The 17,680-nt window shown below is 39.3% G+C and overlaps 1 protein-coding gene across 8 annotated transcripts in view; it reads left to right on the top strand.

Annotated features, from left to right (window-relative positions):
* FRY (FRY microtubule binding protein) overlaps nt 1-17,680 on the top strand; it is a 458,299-nt gene that overhangs the window by 394,575 nt on the left and 46,044 nt on the right. For all 8 annotated transcript variants that reach the window (XR_004031657.1, XR_004031658.1, XM_030818558.1 and 5 more), the window contains 8 exons: nt 756-850; nt 2,059-2,666; nt 3,922-4,019; nt 4,381-4,551; nt 8,737-8,877; nt 12,016-12,195; nt 14,209-14,370; nt 16,585-16,659. Coding sequence is in view for 6 of the 8 variants with exons in the window: in XM_030818558.1 (XP_030674418.1) it covers nt 756-850; nt 2,059-2,666; nt 3,922-4,019; nt 4,381-4,551; nt 8,737-8,877; nt 12,016-12,195; nt 14,209-14,370; nt 16,585-16,659 (1,530 nt within the window). In the remaining 2 variants the exon portion in view is untranslated. The remainder of the gene's footprint in view (nt 1-755; nt 851-2,058; nt 2,667-3,921; nt 4,020-4,380; nt 4,552-8,736; nt 8,878-12,015; nt 12,196-14,208; nt 14,371-16,584; nt 16,660-17,680) is intronic.

The raw sequence follows: 17,680 nt of genomic DNA, 5'->3' as shown, positions 1-17,680 counted from the left end.
TCCCTTCAGAAATGTTCCTGGCTGGGCAGTGGCTCACGCCTATAATCTCAGCACTTTGGGAGGCCAAGGTGGGCAGATCACTTGAGGCCAGGAGTTCAAGATCAGGCTGGCCAACATGGTGAAACCCCTTCTCCACTAAAAATACAAAAATTAGCTAGGCGTGGTAGCACACGCCTATAATCTGAGCTACTCAGGAGGCTGAGGCAGCAGAATCACTTGAACCCAGGAGGCAGAGGTTGCAATGACACAAATCGTGCCATGGCGCTCCAGCCTGGGCAATGGAAGTGAGATTCCATCTCAGAAAAACAGAAATGTTCCTGCATCTGAGGAAGCCTGCACACCTGCAGACAATATCTGCTTCCTTCTTTCAGCCATCAGAGGTGCTGTTTAAAACACCACAGAGGCAGCTCTTCCTGTGCCTCTCCTCTTGATCTGTGGCTTTCAGACATTGCCACTCTGTATTTCAAATGCCCACCCTCCCCTCCGCAGAGGGTCATGCTTGCCCCCTCGCTGTTGGATTTCAAATGAAAGTGATCTGTTGAGGCTCTTAGACATAGGGAAATAAATTTTTATGATTATCTGCTAACTCCTAAGCCATCTGAATTTCCTAAGTGGCCCTTAAAGCTTATTTTAGACTTCATAAATTAAAGCAGCAATAACATTATTGGAATAAAGTTTACATTAATTAAATTTATCTTCAGGAAATTAACAATGGTTACAAGCAATACAAAATGCTATCTTTGCATGTTTGGCAGGGTTATGTAATGGAAGCGCTCCTAACCTTGGAGGCGGCTGTGGATAACTTGTCTGACTGCTTGAAGAACAGTGACCTCCTAACTGTATTGTCCCGGTGAGAATCAGCTTAATGATATTTTGACATCAAGTGTACTATACAGGAGTATTTGGGAGTTGCTGGACTTTAGGCAAAGTACAAAGAAGAAATCTAGTTTTTGTAGTATATTTATGACCTGAAAAAGTATGTGTAATACTTTCTTAAGTTAAAAAGTCATAATACACACACACACACACACACACACACACACACACACACACACGCATTATATAAGTATTTTAAAACATCAGGAAGATAGATACTGTTATCTCTGAATGATAAAATATTAATAATTTTTCATTTCTTTTTTTGAGTATTTTTCCAAATTTTATGTAATAATTATCCTATTTATTACATTGATAAAGAGAAGCAAAAGCTAAATATTATTTTTAAATGAATATATACAAAGCTTCTGAACTGTTGCCATAAAAACAATTGGAATAAATGTTGACTTCATTCAAAGAAATTCCTACCTTAGTATCTTTTTTTTGCTCCTGCCAATGTTTAATAACTCATTTCAAATTATTCATGACTCTATATTCCGTTTGTGTTATTGAGCTCATCTTGCTTGAAATTGAGTCGGTAATGTTATCTTGTATCCGATTGGGCCTTGTTTCATTTTTAAGTTGAGCATTTTTTATGGATAGTTTTGGTATGATTACAAACATCACACATATTTATCTATATAAACATAAAGATTCATCTAAATCAGTAAAAATATAGCAAGAATGTTGACAAAGAGTTTTACCTTTTCAGCATAGACTTAGAAATAATTTTTCTTAAATTTTGGTAAGTACCAAAAAATTTCCTTTGACATGAACATTTACCAGCTTCTTTCTGCATAGCATAATTCCCATTTCTGTTCTCCTTATCAGTCAGTTAACAGAATATTGGAGGTTATACCTATCAGGTACATTTTATGTCATAATTACTCCTACCCAAATTCAAGCAAAACATAAATGAAATATCAGTAAACTTTAAGGCCAATTATTGATTTCTTTACATTTTCAATAAGTAGCAGTCAGTATTGGGCTTTTTGTTTTGTTGATGAGGGATTCTCTTGTTTTGTTTTTTATAGCTTTAAGGATAAGGAAAAATAAATGAATAAAAAGTGGCATTTCTAAAGAATGATTTCCCTCCTGCAGTGTTTCTCAGTGGACTTGAAAGGACTGGCTTTTGATGACACATGTTGGCATCCTATTAAACTTATTTGTTTTTATATCTAGCTCTTCCTCACCAGATTTAAGCTCCAGCAGTAAACTAACAGCAAGCAGAAAGAGCACAGGACAACTAAATGTGAACCCTGGAACCACCAGCGGCAACACCACGACTGCAGAACGGAGCCGGCATCAACGAAGCTTCTCTGTGCCCAAGAAGTTTGGTGTCATCGACCGATCCTCTGACCCACCTCGAAGTGCCACACTGGACAGAATTCAGGCTTGTACCCAACAAGGCCTCTCCTCAAAAACCAGAAGCTCATCCTCCTTGAAGGACAGTCTCACGGACCCATCCCACATAAACCATCCCACCAACCTACTGGCCACCATCTTCTGGGTCACAGTGGCCTTGATGGAGTCTGATTTTGAGTTTGAATACTTAATGGCCTTAAGGCTGTTGAGCAGACTACTGGCACATATGCCACTTGACAAGGCTGAGAACCGAGAAAAGCTTGAGAAACTCCAGGCGCAGCTCAAGTGGGCCGACTTCTCCGGGCTGCAGCAGCTGCTGCTGAAAGGATTCACATCCCTCACCACCACAGACCTGACCCTGCAGCTCTTCAGTCTGCTGACACCAGTGTCCAAAATATCCATGGTGGATGCATCCCACGCTATTGGTAAAGCCAGCCTCGTTCACCCTCTCTCAATTCTGATGGTGGTTGTGTTCGTCATTTGGTACAATAAGATAATATGAACTTATTGCTTTTAACAATTCTGCTTAAAAATGGTTCCTTGGGAGTAGTTTATTTTTTTCTCATAAAATTCTATATAATGTAAATCTCAATGATCTATATTATAGAAAATATTTTAAGGCAATAGCATAAAAGGGGCCAAAATTATTTTTAAGATATTAGCGATTTCTTTTTAGCTTTCCAGATCAAACTGCAGGTGCTGTTAGTTTATTCCATTGCTCTTGCACAGAAAAAAAAAATTTTTTTCTTAATTCCTAAATCTTTTATTTTTTCTTTGCTTTTCTGCTTTTCTGTTCTTCTTGGAAATTCTCTTGGTTTCCTCTTGTTTTGAATTAACCCAAATCAACAAACCAGATTTTTTATTTTTTTGTTTTGTTTTGTTTTGTTTTGTTTTTGTTTTTTGAGACGGAGTCTTGCTCTGTCGCCAGGCTGGAGTTCAGTGGCATGATCTCGGCTCACTGCAACCTCTCCTCCCAGGTTCAAGCAATTCTCCTGCCTCCGCCTCCCGAGTAGCTGAGATTACAGGTGTACGCCACCACGCTCAGCTAAGTTTTGTATTTTTAGTAGAGACAGGGTTTCACCATGTCGGCCAGGATGGTCTCGATATCTTGACCTTGTGATCCACCCGCCTCAGCCTCCCAAAGTCCTTGGATTACAGGCGTGAGCCACCATGCCTGGCCAACAAACCAGATTTTTAATGCCATGGCATGTGACCCGGAATTCATTTCATGAAGCTGTAGCTTAACAGAGAGGGACTAAGCCATTCCTTATTTTAAATAAGTCTTTTCAATTACATGACTAAGACTTAAATTGGTTGGCCTATGTCCTCTCACACCAGTTTTTCTTAAAATATGGTTTTTTTGATAAAAATTTCAAACTAGTACTTCAGCTCAGTTCAATCTGTGCCAAAAAAATCTGGGCCAGCCATCCTTATTCACAATAGTCCAGTGCAAGATAATCACTGCATCTTAAAATCACAGATCTACTTTAGTGTCTTCTTTGTAACTGGTGCCATTGTGGTTGTGCATTTTTCATAGATTTTGTGTTAGATCATGTTTAAGCTGATTCAAAAAACTGCTTTTGCATCACCTCAGTATAAAAATCTGTAACATGCCTTCCCACTGTTAACAGCTAAAATATACCATATTCAGCTATCTCCATTGTATCTTCTCTAATCCAGGGTTTCCACTGAATGTCTTGTGTCTCCTGCCCCAGCTGATTCAGCATTTTGAAAATCCCAATCAGTTCTGTAAGGATGTAGCCGAAAGGATTGCTCAGGTATGAGTTACAGTTCCACACTCAGGCAGATCCATAGAGGCCTTCAGGAAGCCCCAATGTCAGGCAAATTACAAGGCCCAGAGAAGGCAGTGATTTTCTCAAAAACTGGAAATAATAATTAATATCACAGTAATGGACATATAGGGGTGGCTGATGCAAATTGTCTTGCTTGCTGTCATTCTTGAGAATGCAGGTGGGAAGAATTTGTGAAAATTATATTAGCCAAGCTAAGTACTTCCTGTAATTACCAAAAAGTGTATCAGTCTACTTTCCAGACAGCCAGAGTTTATAGTAAAATTGCTAACATTTCTTCCTATTCATTGGGCTATTTTATTCCTAATTGATTTTCTTATTTTAAAAGGTTTGTTTAGAAGAGAAGAACCCCAAACTTTCAAATCTTGCGCATGTCATGACTCTTTATAAAACACACAGCTACACGAGGGACTGCGCCACGTGGGTCAATGTGGTCTGTCGATACCTTCATGAAGCATATGCCGACATTACCTTGAATATGGTTACCTACCTGGCAGAGGTAAGCTTTTTTTGTTTGTTTTTTTGAGACAGGGTCTCATTATGTTGCCCAGGCTGATCTCAACTCTTGGGCTCAAGCAGTCCTCCTGCCTTCGCCTCCCAGAGTGCTAGGATTACAGGCGTGGGCCACCATTCCCTGCCAGAGGTAAGCTTTGAAATGAAGGATAAAATCTATTACAGCTTCCAAGGGTAAATTATTTGCATAAAATTGATAATACACTCAGTATACTCTTAACTTCCATATAGTGTGTGCCTATTAAATATTATAATACATGCTAATGGAATCATTTTAAACTCTCACAACAGCACAGTGATGTAGATAATATCATACAGATCTGAGGCTCAGCCGGGTTAAATAATTTTTCACAAGTTTAAAGCAGCAGAGTCAGCCTTTAAACCTAGATATAGCTGCCTCTAAAGCTTAAACTCCTTCTGTTTATTATGGTAACACCTGTCAGTACATGGCAGAGATCAGAAATTTTTATCCTAATTACTCTAGGTGTTCAAATCTTATTTAAGGAGTTACCTTGTGGCTTGATATGTTTAATGGTTGTTTGATCTAATTATCAAAGCATACATTCTGAAATAAACTTTATTCTCGCCTTTTATGTTTGTTTTTAAAACTGGAATGGTACTTTGCCATCATACTAATGTGTTTCTAGTATATTCATTACAAACCCTACACTGACTTCTGTGTATGTTGGTGCTAGAAATACACAGAATATTGTTGGGCAAGAGATGAAATGTATTCCGTTTAGCATCTTCAGTCTCCAACAAGTTTATTACACAAGGTCATGAAATCTATAAGGCAAATGATTGGTAATAGCTACCTTGTTTTAGCATTTTCCGTGTTGCTTTTTCTTCTGTGATAAGCATTCATAGCTATCACTAGCACCTTTCAGAAGAGATGAGGACAATCTATCCTAGTTTTTATTTTATTTATATCATCAATCCAGATGCCAGATAGGTTAAAAATCAGCCATTTTCTCAAAGGCTCCATAAGCCTGAAAGCATCTACCTAGCAGAGGAGAGATGCCCCATCCATCAACATTTATAGTTGATTGTGCAGGATTTTGACTTGGAATACAGATCAGTAATGTGTGAACTGTGTTCAGACTGTCAGCAGCCCAGGATTCACTTGCTCTTTCCACACCCACATCTCTGACATTTTAAGGAACCTCTCATAAGTACCACCCTGCTGGTTTTAATAGTCGTCTGGTCATACCTGTCCCTGCAAGAGTTAACTAAGCAAGCACACACACACCTCAGCACAGAAGTAGTACTGAGAGAACTGATTTGTTCTGCTTACAAAGGCAGACCTTGCCTCCTTTAAAATAAGGTGAAGTGTAGATAGCAAGGAGGTGACATTTGTTTGGCTCAGTAACCATAAGAAGTTTCAAAAATGCAAATTGTATGTAGCATATATATACAAGGGGATATTATTCAGGAAGAAATTCTGATGCGCGCTTCCATGTGGGTGAACCTTGAAGACATTATGCTAAGTGAAATAGGCCAGAGGACAAAAGGACAAATATGACAAGATTCTGCTTATATGAGGTACAGAGATTAAGCACATTTATAGAGAAAATGTAGAATAGTAGTTACCAGGAACTGAGGGCAGTTAGTAATGGAGAATTATTATTTTGTGGGCACAGAATTTCAGTTTGAGATGATGAACAAGTTCTGGAGGTAGATAGTGGTGATAGTTGCATAATAATGTGAATGTACTTGAGAAAACAGGTGGAAAGAATTTGTGAAGATTATATTAGCCAAGCTAAGTACTTCTGTAACAACCAAAAAGTGTGTCAGTGTACTCTGGCAGTCTGGAAAGTAGACTGATACACTTTTTAAAAAACGGTTAAAAAGGTAAATTTTATGTTACGTGTTTTTTACTACCCATAAAAGAATTGGTTATCTAATTTGTTCTATTCAGTCCTTATCACAAAATTATCACCAAAAAATTTATTATGAACTTAACCAAGGTCCCACTGTATATAATATATATTAACTTCTGTTTCAATTACACATTCTTTCAGGTCTTGGCCATGCACATACATATAATTTTGTGTCACTGTGGTATTCCCTGGAACCTTCTCTGCTCACTTATTATTAACTTTGCGTGTATATTTCTAGGTGTTGGGGTAGCTCACAGAGTGCTGTTTTAAATAACTCTGGAAGTCTATCAGGTTAACGTAACACACTTTGCTTAACCATCTCCCTTTTGTTGCTAATGTTCATAATTTTTTCCATTACAAATGGTCTTGTTATGTAGATCTTTATCAAATGATATTTGAAATTTGATCAAATAATAATAGATTTTATCAAAATCCTTTTATCACATAATATCAAATGACTCTACATTTTCTGAAGTCGAATTATTCAGTCCTGTGGCATGGATTGTGGGCATGTTATTTAGTTCTTCAACATATTTGAGAAGTTGGTCTTCATAAAGATCCCCCCATTTGTAATACTATAAACAATGTATAAATATTCTTGTTTTCCTGTATCCCCACTAAATTTTGTCATTCCATGTATTTTTTAATTTAATACTTTTTATTAATAATTTTGAACTATTTTAATGTATTTTCTTTCTAGTAAAGATATTCATTTTTCCACATTATAGATTTACATAATTATTTCCTCATGTGTTTTGTTTTGTTTTGTTTTGAGACAGAGTCTTGCTCTTGTCACCTGGGCTGGGGTGCAGCAACGTGACGTTGGCTCACTGCAACTTCCACTTCCTGGGTTCACACAATTCTCCTGCCTCACCCTCCCGAGTAGCTGGGATTACAGGCACCCACCACTACGCCCAGCTAATATTTGTATTTTTAGTAGAGACTGGGTTTCACCATGTTGGTCAGGCTGGTCTTGAACTTCTGACCTCAGGTGATCCACCCACCTCAACCTCCCAAAGTGCTGGGATTACAGGCGTGAGCCACCGCGCCCAGCTCTTTCCTCACGTTTTAACCACTCCGTAAATATTGTGTAATTTCAACATTTAGTTGGGTCATCTCTATCAACTTTTTATTTTAAACAGTAAACTTTTATCATGATGTCTGTCACATATATTTTTTCCTTATTTTGCTTTCCTTGTTTTGCTTCTTTATTTTTCCTTATTTGCTTATTTTGGACAATATCATTGATTTTTTATGATTATAAAAGCAGTATATATTCATAACAGAAAATTTGGAAGACGCAGGAAAGCTTTTAAAAACAAAAGAAAAATTACCCAAAATTATAGAGAAACAGTACTAACATTTTAAAATTTCTTTCCAGTGTTATTTCTATATAACACACACATTCATGTCAATATTGGCATCATCTATTAAAAAGACAATTGTGTATCCTTCGTTTCCCACTTACTATTATCTGATATCCTCCTCTGTCTTTAAAAATGTCATTCTATTAACTACATGATGTTTCAGTTTGCTGTTAACTTACATATCCATTTCCCTAGTGTTCAATATTTGAATTACTTACAAAGCTTTCTTGTTTTGTGTATATTTTTTGCCATTATAAATAATGCTATGGTAAAATCTTATACATAAATCTTAACGACTATCTCTGATTTGAGAAACGTTCCTAAAAGTATAATTACTGTGTCAAAATATTATGGACTTCTTCATTGCTCTTGATCTCATTTGCCAAACTATCCAATTTACATTTCCACTGATATGTAAGAATACCCATTTCTTTATCTCCCCATCAATACTGAGTATTATCAATTTCTAATCTTTGCCAGTTTGATAACTGACAGATTTTATCTTTTGTTTGAATTTGTAATTTTTGATAATTGGTGTCTGATGTTTTCCTTTTAGGTGTTTTTTAATATTTCATCATGTGAATTTTATACTTATATATTCGCATCTCCACACATGATATAGTCTATTTTGATAATATCTTCAGTTCTTCATAGTTAGGATTTTATTTCCCCTCCAAAGGAAATGTGCAATCAAGCCAGGCGTGGTGGCTCTTGCCTATAATCCCAGATACTTGTGAGCTGAGGCAGGAGGATCTCTTGAGGCCAGGAGTTCGAGACTAGCCTGGGCAACATAGCAAGACCCTATCTCCTAAAAAAATAAAAATTAAAAAGGAAATGCACAATCCTAAAAGTGTTGGAAAACACGGGTCCTTCCATACGGAGATCTGGTGTGTGACTGACTCCAGCCGCACTTTGCCCCCACAGCTGCTGGAGAAGGGCCTCCCTAGCGTGCAGCAGCCCCTGCTCCAGGTGATCTACAGTCTGCTCAGCTACATGGACCTTTCTGTCGTTCCTGTCAAACAGTTCAATGTGGAAGTTCTGAAGACGATTGAAAAATATGTGCAAGTGAGTACTTGGATAACTTCACTAAGCAACCAGTCATTCCAAAAAGATGGAGGCTTTTCCTGTAGCTTGGCTACAAAACCATCTGGGTACCAGGCCACTCCTTCATTCCTTGACATCCATGACACAGCCAGGGCAATTAAGAATGGGAGTTGGCCACACGCTGAGTAGTATTCTGAAGAGAATGAGCACACAAGACCCCGGCACACGCCAGTGCCTTCAAAAGGCACATTTCCGCCTCTTGGGGCCACAGGCTGAGTATTGAAAGCACACACCTGACTTGGAGGGCAGAGGCAGAGTCTTGGTTTTTATATCCCGTTTCAGAGAAGGAGAGGGGACAAGGAACTGTAGGAACTTTCACATGTGCCAGGTTCTAGGCCCGGTGTCTCAACATGTGAAGGGTTATTCAAAGGCTAAAATTGTCACTTTAGAGTTGAAGAGTGGTTAAGAAACTTGCATAAATATACTTGAAAATACTCCGACAAACAAACAAAAAACATTTGTTTGAGGGGATAAATAAAACAAGATGACAAAATGTGAATAGTTGATGAATAGTACAAAGGGGTTCATTAGACTAGTCTCTCTCTGTTTCTGTGTATATTTTAATATTCCCATAATAAACAGTCTTTATGTATATTTTTAAAACCAAGAGACTGGCCCCAAGATTTCAGTTAGTAAAGGCTGGAGCTGGTATTTGGATCCAAAGCCAGTGTCTTTGTTTTATTGTACCAGGCAGCCTTCCTGGCAGGATACTTGGACATCTCCAAACAGCTACAGATTTTTTGTTTGTTTGTTTTTGAAACTGAGTCTTGCTCTGTCCAGGCTGGAGTGCAGTGGCACAATCTCGGCTCACTGCAACCTCCGCCTCCCGGGTTCAAGCAATCCTTCTGCCTCAACCTCCCAAGTAGCTGGGACTACAGGCGTGTGCCACCATGCCCGGCTAATTTTTGTATTTTTAGTAGAGACAGGGTTTCACCATATTGGCCAGGCTGTTCTCGAACTCCTGACCTCGTGATCCACCGCCTTGGCCTCCCAAAGTGCTGGGATTACAGGCATGAACCACCACGTCCAGCCCAGAAAAAGCCATACTCTGAGAAGACCAGAAACACAATTTATTTTAATGAAAATAAAAATAAATATCAAGGCCAGGTGCAGTGGTTTATCCTGTAATCCCAGCACTTTGGGAGGCTGAGGCAAGAGGATCGCTTGAGGCCAGGAGTTCAAGACCAGCCTAGGCAACAAAGTGACATCCCATCTCTACAAAAATAAAAAAATTAAAAAAATCAGCAAGGTGTGGTGGTGCACACCTATAGTCCCAGCTACTTAGGAGGCTGGGGAGAGAGTTTCCCTTGAGCCCAGGAGGTTGAGGTTACAGTGAACTGTGATCACACCACTGCACTCCAACCTGGCCAACAGAGTGATAGATAGGAAGATAGATAGATGGGAAGATAGCTCAAACACACCAGGACGAGTTTCTAGAGCCTGGAAGTTAATCTAAAACACATGACCACAGACTAAAGCAGGGAGGCTCCAGGCCATGGGAGTAGTGCAGGGCCACCGTGGGGTTAAGTAGAGAGTGCCTAGCTCAAGACCATAGACATCCTTTTCTCTACATTGTATTTGTCTCTCTATTTCTTCTCTAGAATGTACTTGGTAACTTGTAGGATTCAAGGGCAAATGCTAGGTTCTCTCTGGAAGCTCATTGATGAAGATATACAATATAAATTTTAGACATTCCTTTCCATCTTTACTTCACCAGATTACTTACAGAAATTATTTAATGCTGAAAGTGACTTGCAAGCATTTTTCAAGTGGCATTGCTCCGTATTATTTACACCACATAGGGTAGGCAGTCAGTTAACAGTTTCTCACTTCACTCACAGGAGACAGGTGGTCAGTTCACACCTTTCTACGAATGTGTGCCCCATTTTGGTGTTTAATGAGGCTGTCCATTTTGTCCTAGGCCTGCGGGCCACCTCTGATACTTTTTATCTTACCTCAAATAGTAGTTTATTTCACATTTAAACCATGGTTTCCCTTGTGCAGAATTTAATAGATGTTTTATTTCATGTGCTTTGACTGCAAAGTCCAGGCAAAAAATAATAATAAAAACTTTTTTCAAATTCGTTTATCTATGTTTCTAATATTTTTATGGGAGCAGCACACAGTCTGATTGGAGGTTGTCAGAGAAACAAAGATGGTAAAACTGAGTCTTAAATGAAGAGTAGGAATTTGACATGCCAATAAGGAGGGGAAAGGTATTCAAGGATGAGGGCATAGTATGAGTAAAGGCACAGAGGCTGAGAGAGCCTGCCAAGTTTGGGGAACTCCAGCAGCAGCCTGGGGGAGATGACCCTTGCAGGCCGTGCTCAGAGAGTGTGGGCTCCACCCTGTCCACCAGAGGGAGCCTGTGAAGGAGTTTAGTCAGGGAAGTGGCTTGGTCTGAAGAGTTCTAGAAAGATCACTCTAGCTGGATCTGATGCACTTAAGGGCTGCAAACCAGGACACCAGTAAGGGGCCATTGAGATAGTCCACGCAAGGCCCAAGAGGGTGCTGCTGAGCCCGTGCCAGCAGGAATGCAGTGGAGGGAACAGATTACCAGGAGGGAGGGAAAGAAAGGGTTAAGAAGGGCTTCCAGATTCCTGAGTTAAGTAGTGAGGAAGACAAGTGAGAAGAAAAGAGGGCCGAAGACAGAGATCAAGGTACCCAGGAAGCAAATGGAGCAGGAGGAGCCAGAGGACTAGGAGGAGGACCAAGAAGACTGGAAACCGGAGGTGGGGAGAACTTTCAGAAAGAGTGAATTGAACAGTCAGTGTCATAAAATGCATTGGGAGCCTTTTTTTTTTTCTCAAATTAAGGAGGTGCCTCATTACCAATAATGCACCTCATTAATAAGAATTTAATTTAGCTGAAATGGACAAAATTGGTCTTTTTTTATTTGTTTGTCTCCTAAACGTAGCTCCTTTTATATATACATTTGTCTTTTTATGTCATTTGCCTTTTATTTATCATGGAACCTCCTGCACTGTTTTAAGTCAGTGAATTCTGACTGGTCACTAGCTTCTCACTGGTCATTCTGACATACATTAGCTTTAAAAAAATGAAATTATTTTTAACCCTCGAATGTTTTATTTCCTGCAGAGTGTTCACTGGAGAGAAGCTCTGAATATCTTGAAGCTGGTAGTTTCTCGGTCAGCCAGCCTTGTTTTACCTTCATACCAGCACAGTGACCTCTCAAAAATAGAAATACATCGAGTGTGGACGAGCGCTTCCAAGGAATTACCTGGGAAAACCCTGGACTTCCACTTCGATATTTCGGAGGTACTTAGCTATGTTAACTATTTCTGTGAACTTTAGCATGAATTTGTAGTAGCAAAGGTCAAAAGTAGTTGCCTGGAAAAAAGAAGACTTATTTGACAGTTATTTCAAATGAAGATTTCTAAGGACTAAATTAGGTTTTGCTTTTTAAAGAATGCATTGAGTGTCATATTCACTGGGACTCTCAGTTGGCAGCTTTTAAAAATAGAAACTAGCCTCAGTTATGTAAAAAAATGATTTTAAAAAGAGGTATTTAAAAATGGAACCATCACAAGCATTTTAAACCATGACCTTCACTCATTCTGTATCTGACAATGGTCATGTCTTCATATCCACAATATTCTCCCTGAGTGACAGCCAGTTCAGCAGATGACCAAAATTTACAGGAATACAGACTCCACTTTTATAGTTGCTTCCCCAGTCTACACTATTTTTTAAACAAGTAAAACTAAATTCTTGCCTTGAAGTGGGCAGGGGAGGGAGAGGGAGGAGCAAGAGACTAGGGACCCAAGCTAAGGAGTCAGGAAGAAAAGAAAGGATAGGAAGTGGTCATGTTTACCTGGTAGTCCATGAACAAACATTTGGGAGGCTTATATTGAAGTCTAAGGTATAAAATAACTTTGCTTTCACATCTCTTACCCCATGACTCATGAACTCCCAAAGCAGAAACCGTACTCTGTTCCTGTTTATAACCAGGGCCCGGTACAACATCTGGTGCATAGTAGATCACTAGTAAATATTTCCAAACTCCGCTGAATGAATAAATTCACTAAGAAATAAACCTGGTGTCAAACACTGCATGTTCTCACTCATAAGTAGGAGTTGAACAATGAGAATACATGGACACAGGGAGGGGAACATCACACACCAAGGCCTGTCGGGGGGTGGAGAACAAGGGGAGGGATAGCATTAGGAGAAATACGTAATGTAGATGACAGGTTGGTGGGTGCAGCAAGCCACCATGGCACATGTATACCTATGTAACAAACCTGCACATTCTGCACATGTACCCCAGAACTTATATTTAAAAAAAAAAAGAAATAAACCTGGTGTGCTTATATGGAACTTACTTGCACTATTATGTGGGTCATATCCAAGTTGGGTTTTTTATACAATGGTCCTCACTGACCTTTCATCATTTCAGTATTCAGGATGAGATACTATTTGCTGCCATTGTGACACCTGCATCTATGTTTAATATGTAAATAATATTAAGGTTTCAATTTAATCTTGGTCCATTTTCACATTTTTTTTCAACCTAGCTGGGGGAAAAGCTATTTTTACTCTGCAATTTGAGTTTGTTGTGTTCCAAAGAGGTACAAAAAAACATGCAGCCAGTTAGCAGCATGCCCCAGAGACCCAGAACTGCCCCAGAATGATGGGTCTCAGGAGCCAGGTGTAAAATTGACAGTTTCTGCCACTGCCGAGGTCAGGCCCATGAGCTGGTGTCTGCAGCGGAGACCTGCTCGGAGCTCAAGTTTGCGAATTGCTGCCTATGCAGCCACCACACTCTGGAGCTCTCGGGAAGTGAAGTTTCTCAAGTGCTGCACAAGTACCTGGCCCTGACCTCAGTCATTTGAATAGTTGAAAAGATATAAATAAGCTAAATACATTTTTAAATAATTGAGCGTATATAAAGATTAATGATTAAAAGTTGGGAGAGGGAAAGGAATTTTGGTCTCTTGTTCTAACTATAAGAAATTTTTTCAAGTTTAAACAATCGAAAACTATTTGGTTTCCTGCATATTTTGCTTCTCTTTATCAGTGGTTTCTAAAGCATATTAAAGAACAAGCAGTTGCATTTTTCTGCCGCTAAAGAGGGGAGAAAATGTTGAAGATGCAAAACGACTCACAATGTATACGTGCATGTTGAGAAAATGAGCCCACTTGTAACACTGAACTTCTCTAATCTTATTTTTAATCAAATAAGCAGCTCTTGGTTGCTTCTGGGGAGAAGGGTTTCATATATCACAAAACTATTGAGACAGAAGAATGTGCTTTTGTCTTCTTCTCAAGACTCCAATCATCGGGAGGCGGTATGATGAGCTGCAGAATTCTTCTGGGCGTGATGGGAAGCCCAGGGCCATGGCCGTCACCCGGAGTACATCTTCCACTTCCTCAGGCTCCAACTCCAACGTCCTTGTTCCTGTGAGCTGGAAAAGGCCCCAGTATTCTCAGGTATGCAATCCTAGACCCGCAGCCCTGGGAGGGAGTTTAGGGACCTGTTGAGTCCATATGGCTGGGTCATAAGGGATTCCCTCTTTCACCATCCCAACGTTGTCCATATAGGTCTCAGCACTTCCAGGGATGGGGTCTTGTGGCATTCCAAGGAAGCCATTTGCTCTTTGAACAGTTCATTACCTTGAGTCGAAGTCTGTCTCTTTGTTGCTTCTATCCATTGGTTCCAGTTCTCTCAAGGCTTAGAAATTAAAATCTGGTCTCTCTTTCACATGGCAGCCCTTCAGACATTTAAAGAAATTCTGCCCCTCTGCCACTCTCCTAAATGAGTCCAAACAACACATCCTTAGTTCTCCCAACCAATTCTATAGCACTTGGACTCCCAAAGGGTTGATAGGGCTGCACACCCAAAGACCATCCTGTCTGCTGTCCACGGAACAGGCACCTCAACCATAGTGTCCATGCACAGGCTGAGCCATGCAGATGGTGAGGGGCGGGGGTACTACTGCCAGATTCTCTGTAGTTCTGTCATCACAGCATAGCAGAGATGCCATTGGACTTCCTGTCAAGTAAAACTTCTGCATTATTCAGGGGTCTTCTGTTGACTTGTTATAGAAACCCACTGAAAAATTACCTTATGTGGTAAAGGAACTTATTAACTTACTCATCTTGGCTTCAAGCACAGTTGGCTCCTAGTTCACAAATGTCAGAAACTGGATTCTTAGACTGTCTCCTTCTCACTGTCCCCACCTTGCCTTCCCAACATCTTGGCCCTTGTTTTCCCCTCCAGTGACTTCATTCTCAGGCAGGATTTTTCTATGGGAGGCCCAGATGACCTCTGGCAGCTCCAGGTTTACATGGTCTTTGGCTCTGATGACTTCAGAGCGACAGAGGCCTTTCCTCTTTTGACATCCATAGCAATTCTAGAAAGACTCTTGCAGGGCATGTGAGGGAGGCATAGCTTCACTTAGTGGGAATGGAGTCTTTCCGAGATAAAAAGAGGGACAGTGTTACCAGAAGAAGGTGAAGTGGGTGCTGGGAAGGACAAAGTGGGTGCCCAGGAGGACTCACCTTCTCTCTCAAAGGTTAGGGGAATGGAACATGTAGCATAGTGCTGGCTGCAACAGAGCAGGTTCTCAGTAAGTGTTCAGCTGAAAACTTCATTGAAAGAGAGAAGAAAAATATACTGCCCAATGTGTCCTTCTACATTGATTCCTTTCCAAAATTGTAAAATGACCACTAAGACTTAGGAAAATCGTTTAGCGAGTCTTCTGCCATCCCTCAACCTCAAAGTCCTCCTGTCTCTGACCTTGAGCAGACACCATATTGAGTGTCTGTCCCCTCTATAATTTGGAAAGAAGGATGCAGTGAATCGAGTTCCGTTAAGAAGAAAAATCTAAGAGTGGCATTGGCCTCCTAGCAGTTTCCACATAACAAACCGTAAATCATATTAAAGGGGGGAGAATCATTTTAAAGAGATTAGGAAGATTGCTTTAAAAATTCTCAACTCACCAATCATTCTGAGACCTGGGTTATCTGCCACTTTTAAAATGTAATGGTTTATAGAAGAATCCCTATGGTTAAGGGGCTGGAAAATAGGTTTATGAAGGAAAGGAACTGAGTCTGTTTAACTTGAGGAAGAAGAAACTAAGAAAGATTTAATATGGCTTAAAACGAATGAATTTTTTCATTCTACAGGAAGTATTCTTACATTCGAGAAAAAGAGACTCATGCTGTAACTTAATAGAGTTAAAGTGTAAGGAAAGCCTTGCTAATACTGAAAGTTTAACATATAAGAAAAGATTATCAAAGGAAGTGATAGATCTCCTTAAAGAACCTAGGGATTGATTTTCACATACACACACATACACTCCTTGGGATAACTTAGATCACCACTGTCTAGCAGAAACATAATGGGAGCTTCATTTTACATTGTCTATATAGTTACCTTTAAAAAAAGGAAAAACAGGCAAAATTCATTTTAATAATAAATGTTACCTAACCTACTATATTTAAAATATTATTTCAACATGTTTTCAATATTTTACAATTTTTAATTGCTATTTATGTTCTTCTTTCATACCTTTGTGTATTTTACATCTCAGTTCTCTCTATATGTCAAGTGCTATTGCCCTGTATGGCTAGTGGCTGGAAAACAGAGCAGATTTGCTCACAGGACCCCATAATGAAACCTGCCTTGTGTTTCTTTTCCAGAAGAGAACAAAAGAGAAGTTGGTGCATGTCCTTTCTCTGTGTGGCCAAGAAGTAGGACTGAGCAAAAATCCATCAGTAAGTTCTGTCATGTATCATAGTTATTTTGGTATCATATCTCCTTTTTCATTGGTCTATTTTTGCCTTTGGTCATATAATTTAGAGGATTCAACTGTGAATGACAAGTATGATAGCCACCGTCTTATGATAGCAACCGTCTTGAGCAAACCCCTGGACTATTTCTCCCCACACCATGATTTTTAATCACACTGAGTTCAGAAACAATGAAAGATCTTATTGGCTGTTCGCTCGTTTGTCTATGAATACTGTTTCTTTTCATTTTTTAATTTCTTGGATTTTTTTTCTAAATATGCCCAGACTTTCTTACAACATAAATAATAATCTCTACTGACCACCACGTATGACATATATGCTCATATCTCTTGGATATAATTTTACTCTCTGTACACATGCTTCTTACTCTGATGTCATTATCTTACCCACATACAATAAAGATGAAAATAATATGTTTCTTTGCATATAAACTTCCACTGATGTTACAATAAAAAAACTAAAAATAAAAATCATGCCATCAAGCTTTTGAATGAATGGAGGATTCAAGTATTATAAGTAAACTTGGGAAGCTTTTATAAAATTTAGAAAAATTTGAATTGTGTATAGGAGTATAACAAAAACAATAGAAGTGTCTGCTGGTTTCACCAAGTATTTTTGTTTCACCTGTATCACAGAATATTTATTATTTATGAAAAAGGAATAGCAAACTAAATAATTTCCCAACTAAAGTAAGAATTAGCAAACACATTTCTCGGTGGAGCTATTTTTAAATTTCAAAATAGATCTACTGACATAGTTCATGAGCAGGTGAAATATTAGAGGCTCATAAATACTTGCTAAAGTACAAAGTGGTATTTTTTATCGTCTGGGAAAGCACCCCAGCCAGCCATCAGCTAAGCTGGACCTCCATTTAAGTCACTTCTTTGGTGTTATTGATCAGTGGGTTTTCTGCTACTCCTGTGACAGTATTTAGGACAGAGGGGACAGTGGCAGAGGCAGATAGAGACTCCTAGCCCACAGCGAA

The sequence above is a fragment of the Nomascus leucogenys genome, chromosome 9, assembly GCF_006542625.1.
Source record: "Nomascus leucogenys isolate Asia chromosome 9, Asia_NLE_v1, whole genome shotgun sequence".
NCBI lineage: Eukaryota > Metazoa > Chordata > Mammalia > Primates > Hylobatidae > Nomascus > Nomascus leucogenys.
The sequence above is the reverse complement of the archived record's forward strand: the minus strand, read 5'-3'. Positions and strand labels throughout refer to the sequence as shown.